At 43.5% G+C, this 5671-nt stretch overlaps 1 protein-coding gene across 4 annotated transcripts in view; it reads left to right on the top strand.

Annotated features, from left to right (window-relative positions):
- The window catches only part of YIPF1 (Yip1 domain family member 1), a 28486-nt gene extending 22815 nt beyond the window's left edge, over positions 1-5671 (top strand). For 2 of the 4 annotated variants that reach the window (XM_015566955.1, XM_015566953.1), the window contains 2 exons: positions 1948-2044; positions 5536-5671. In XM_015566955.1, coding sequence (XP_015422441.1) covers positions 1948-2037 — 90 coding nt within the window. In that variant the 3' untranslated portion in view covers positions 2038-2044; positions 5536-5671. Of the gene's footprint in view, positions 1-1947; positions 2052-5535 lie in introns of those variants that run through there. The other 2 variants (XM_015566954.1, XR_001514675.1) reach the window with 2 other exon arrangements.

Genomic DNA, 5671 nt, shown 5'->3' with positions numbered 1-5671 from the left:
ATGTTTAAGCCAAAAAAAAAAAAGAGAGAGAGATAGAGAGAGAAAGTGCTAAGAAGGTGTTTTTATAACAGGGTACTTTCATACTTTTGTATTATTTGAATTTGTTGTAATATGTATTACTTTTAAAATCAGGGGGAAAATATAATCCTTTTTTTTAAAAAAAATATTTTATTGATTTTTTACAGAGAGGAAGGGAGAGGGTTAGAGAGCCAGAAACATCGATGAGAGAGAAACATCGATCAGCTGCCTTCTGCACGCCCCCCACTGGGGATGTGCCCACAACCAAGGTACATGGCCTTGACCGGAATCGAACCCGGGACCCTTGAGTCTGCAGGCCGATGCTCTATCCACTGAGCCAATCCAGTTCTGGGATCCTTTTTTCTTTTAAGAGAGAATTCTTCAGCTTAGTCTGTAAAGTTAAACTATTAAATTGAACAGTACCCAAAATAAACATCTCCAGCTTTTTGTTGTTGTTGTTAATCCTCACCTGAGGATATTTTTCCATTGATTTTTAGAGAGAGTGGAAGGGAGGGGAGAGACAGAGAGGGAAACACATCGATTATTTGCCTCCCACATGTGCCCTTGACAGAATCGAACCCAGAACCCTTCAGTCTGTGGGCTGATGCTCTATGCACTGAGGCAAACCGGCTAGGGCTACCTCCGGCTTTTAAAACAAAACAAAACAGGCCATAAGGGGTAGAGTGACTTGTCCAAGTCACAGTGCAAGTTACTAGCCGAGTCCAGTTTAGCACCTGGGGCTCCTGTCTCATTCCTACTGATGAGGTTCCTCCAGTAGTTGGAAGAAAAGCATTGCTCCTGCATCATGGGGGCTGCGTGGCCCAGTGCTCCTGCCAGGGAACTGGAGGGCCCCACACTAGCAGCATGGCCCCTGGCTCCCCCTTAAGTTAGGAACTGTTTTCCTGCCTCAGAAAACAGTTGCTAGAAGGGGTTCTGGGAGGAAGACTTTTAAAACTAATAGAATTACCCTGGGAATGTGGTAAACTAGAGGGAGCCTGCAGCTAGGAACTTTTTGAGCTGGACTGTTGTAGAGTTAACTGGGAATCTGGGAAAGCTCCAGCGTGTCATGTTGGTGCCCCCTTCTGGCCAAGAGAGCGGAGTATGTGAAATGGTTCTTAACTTGGTCCTTTTTATCTTTTTACCTTCCTAACGCCCTAACTCCTTGACTTATTAACGATTCACCTTTCTTTTGAATATCGTGTTCCAGGCTAGTGAGCTTGGTATTTGAGATTGGTATTTTCCTGGACTAAAGTTAGGATGCTGAGACATTGACACAGGTGAGAAGATCCTCCTTAATGTTTTCCCTCTTCTACTTCCTTCTGATTTTTGACAGTTAAATTATAGATGGTGAGTGGAAGCACTTACCAAACCTTTCATTTCCAAGCTGAAGACTTTTATGAGGCACGGCCTGCCTAGCATTTTCTTTTGAAGGTCTTTACAGAGAGCCACCTGGTTTAGCAGCAATCTATCGTAGTTCAGTTCATTGAGTATTGATTGTTGACATGGTGCGCCAGCCCTGTGTGAGGGGCTGATGACACAGAGACAAGAGGGATACAGTCTTTGGAGGAGACACTTGAGCTTTGGAGTTAGAAAGAGCCACCTTTGAGTCCTGGCTTCACCATATGCACCCGATTGAATGGCGACCCCTCTGAACCTCAGTTTCTTCATCTGTTAAATGAGGAGCATAATAACCTCACAGGGTTGTTATGGAGATTAAGTTATTTTTAGTAAATGCTCAATAAATGGTATCGGGATTTTTAAAAGGCACTCACAGTCGAATAAGTGAGAGACAGAAGCAGAGACATTGTAGTTCAGTGTGATGACCAATATGTTACAGGGAAATGGGCCATGCGGACCCAGCAGTACTATTGGCCTGGAGTCTTTAATGCTCTGTGTTGTAACTCCCCTGTGGGTCTTCCTTTTCTGCAGGCATACTTTTTTGATGCACCAGAGGTGGACCATCCTCCAACAACTGCAGTTGTTCCAAACCAAACAATTGTAGCAGCCAAGTCCAGCTGAAGAGGAAGTAAGAGGTTATATTTTTATCTTCTTGCTGTGTGGTACAGTAAAAAATGGGCAGGTGCATCGGTTCTGTTAGCATAAAACAGAGGGCCAGACCCCTTCATCTTTTTGCAGTTTAGTGTGGTGTGTGTGTACGTGCATGTCTCTCTTGCTGAAGTCTCTGTTTGTGAATCCATGTGATTTGGGAAACGCAAGACCTTAGATTCTTCTAGAAGAAGAGCTCCTGCCTTTTGGTCCCAGCATCCCCTCTACTCCCTACTGCCTTCCCTGCTGGGGAATGTAGGTTTGTTCCATTTGGTTACAGTCCTGGTGGGTTTTTTCTAGTTTCCCAGTGATTTCTCAATGTGGGCTCAGACTCTGAGTATCACCTCTCTTAAATTACTCACTAGGGGCCTGGTGCACAAAATTTGTGCACAGGTAGGGTCCCTAGGCCTGGCAGGCAATCAGGGCCAATCGAGGCCTTCCTTCATTCCTCACGGCCCCCTGATGGTCAGCGCACATCATAGCGAGTGATTGAACTCCTGATCTCTGGTCAAACTCCCGAGGGGACACTTTGCATATTAGCCTTTTATATAGAGGTTTCTCCAAGGCTTACAAATTCTCATGCATGGTATGTTCTCTGGGCCTCTGATGATTCCACTGTCAGTGGTTAGCTTAATGGGTTAGAGCAGTGGTCGGCAAACTCATTAGTGAACAAAGCCAAATATCAACAGTACAACGATTGAAATTTCTTTTGAGAGACAAATTTTTTAAACTCAAACTATATAGGTAGGTAAATTGTTATTAACTTAATTAGGGTACTCCTAAGGCTTAGGAAGAGCCACATTCAAGGGGCCAAAGAGCCGCAGTTTACCGACCACGGGATTAGAGTACAGGAAAAATGTCAGTTCCTCCATGGCTGTTCTTGCCTCCCTGTTCTGCCTTGTCAGTATTCCAGAGCTTCAGCCATGCTGAACTTCTTGCCATTGCCAGACACATTATGCCTTTGCACAGATGTCTGAAACGTTCCTTCCCTCCCAACCTACCTTGTTATCCCATTACACCTGTGTTGTACATCGTAGAACTGAGTCCTGAATGAGCAGAAGTAATCAGTTACCCCTTGTTCTGAAAAGAGTAATCAGCTTCCCATGGCTTTTTTGAAAGTGAAGACACAGGCTGTTCATTGGGCACAGTGATACCGTATCACTGAGAACAAGAAAATCTGAGCCCAGCTGGAGAGGGACAGTGTTAACAGGTGCTTGGGCCTCCGCCTTGTCAGAATACCAGACATGAAGCTGGTGAGGCCCTGGTGGGCTCTCTCGGCCTGCTCCTGAGCTGGGATTTCAGTTCCTTTCTTATATTTGGTTATGAAGGCTCCAGACCAAGTGTCCAGGTGCTGTGAACCTTCAGAGTCAGAAACGGCATCTGAGAAGAGACCGGCCCTCAGGGCCCGTGTAGGCCTCCCATCCTGATTTACACCGATTTGATACGTCTGGGCTTTGCTCAGATCTATAAACGTGGGTGTCAGTGCCTCCATTTGGGTGTCAAGTCTCCAAATGGGATAGTGATGAACAGTTTCTCCGGAGCCTCCCTGGCAGAAGCATCGATCGCTTTGCCAGGGAGAGGGGCTGTCCAGAGCTGCAGGCACTGCAGATTTATGAGCCGGCTGTGCCCTCTACTGTAATCTCTGGACTCCTAGCTTTCACTGGAAAATATGGCTTCTAATCTCGAAGATAACCTTCCTCATGTAAATCTGTGCATTAGAGGGCGTGGCCTGGAATGGATCACGGGGAGAGCATTACCCCTTTTCTCCATGAAACCTCAGATCACAGGGGAACCTCCCATTACTTGTAATCAGGGAGACTACCCCTATGTAAGTCACTGAATGTCTGGCTTCCTTCCTTCCTTCCTTTTAAAAAGTCAGCTTATTGCCAGAAGGCTGTGCCATCCTCCTCTGAGCCCGAACCCTGGTAAAGCCTGGAAGCTGCGCCTAGGAAGTCTGACTTTGGCTTGAGGGATGGACTATCCGAAGGGCCTCATCCCGATTGGGGCTGCCTTCCCAGGGCGGTGACAAGTGGGTCTGTCCAGAGGAGCACCCCCAGCAGATGACTGTGCTGCAGTGTGAGCAGGGCTTTAACAAGAGAAGAGCTAGGACTTCAGGAGACGCCTGTATCATTAAAACCCTCCCAATCTGTACACAGGTTTATATGCAGTTATCCTCTCACTCACTCGGGTCAGGAGTGCTTATTTCATAAGCCAAAGCTGCACACCTTCCTTTTTTACCAGGTTTATACACATCAGTCCTTTTATTCTGAAATCAGCTTTCACTCAGTGCTCTAATCCCCTATAACACGGCATCTAAACTGCACAGCTTCACACCATGGCTAACACTATTTTCTACCTGTCTCTTAATCTTTCCATACCGTGTCTGAAATGCCCCTGCCCAGAGAATCCATTTTCAGTTCCCGGGCTATTTCTTTCTCAGTGTTCTTCTTTGTTCCCTTTCTTTGCGGTAAATTGGGAGAACCTGGGGTGGCAAGTAGGTCAACATGATAACTGTTGATTCTTTTTTAAAAACTTAATTTAGTGGAAAATTTTAAACATAGACAGAAGTAGAGTGAATAGTATATTGACTTTCCATGTACTCATCACCCACTTTCAATGGTTGTCAAATCTTGGCCAGTCTCTTTTCATCCATACACCCACCTCTTTCCCCCATAGTATTTTGAAGCAAAAATAAGACATCCTGTTATTTTATCCATAATACTTAAATTTTGTATCTATAAAAGACCCTCTTTAAAACATTATCATAATACTATGGTCACATTTAAAAAAATTATAACACCTTAATAGCAAATATATTCAGTGTTTGAATTTCATGTTGAAGTTATTTGATATGGCTCTTAAATGCCTTTAAATTATAGAATCCTACTCCATCTCCCTTTCTCACTTAGCCATTTATTTGTTGAATTGTTTATCCGATGGTTTCTCACTATCTGGATTTTGCTAATTATATCTACTTACTAGGAATGTTATCTAACGTGTTGCCCTATCGTCTTTTTTCTGCAGATTGATGGTTGTATCTAAAGAGTTGATCAGATTCAGGGTTTTGGGTGTGGGAGGAAGAGCAAGACTACTTGACAAGTGAAGTTAAATTCTTCTATCCATAAATTCATAATGCCTAATTATCTTTTTCTTTTTGATATTAGTGGCCATTAATAAGCAATGCCTAGATCCATTAATATATTAGGGGCTTCAAAATGGTGATATTTAAATTCTATCTTTCCTTCTTTGTTTACCAGCTGGAATACTTCATTTATAAAACTTCCCTTCACTATCGTTTGGTTTTCCCATGATATAGTTTATATAAGAAAAGCAGTCTGGTGGCGGCAGATGTCTTTGGTGTTGAAATTATATCTTTAAACATAGTAGTATGCTTTTCTACAATTCTGCTTCTTTTTGTATGAGGAAGTCTTTATCTTGAAAGTTACTCTTTTTTGCTTGTTTGTTTTTCAGTCCTCTTTTAAGTTTTTTGGAATGTGGTTCTTCTGGACACCAAAGCCAGCAGGAAAATGATGGAATGGCACCAACCCCTAACTTCTGAAGCCGATTTACCTGTTTAACAAACAAAAATTAAACGTTGTTCAGCACA

This window comes from Myotis davidii, unplaced genomic scaffold (genome assembly GCF_000327345.1).
Source record: "Myotis davidii unplaced genomic scaffold, ASM32734v1 scaffold79, whole genome shotgun sequence".
In the NCBI taxonomy this organism is placed as follows: domain Eukaryota; kingdom Metazoa; phylum Chordata; class Mammalia; order Chiroptera; family Vespertilionidae; genus Myotis; species Myotis davidii.
The sequence above is the reverse complement of the archived record's forward strand: the minus strand, read 5'-3'. Positions and strand labels throughout refer to the sequence as shown.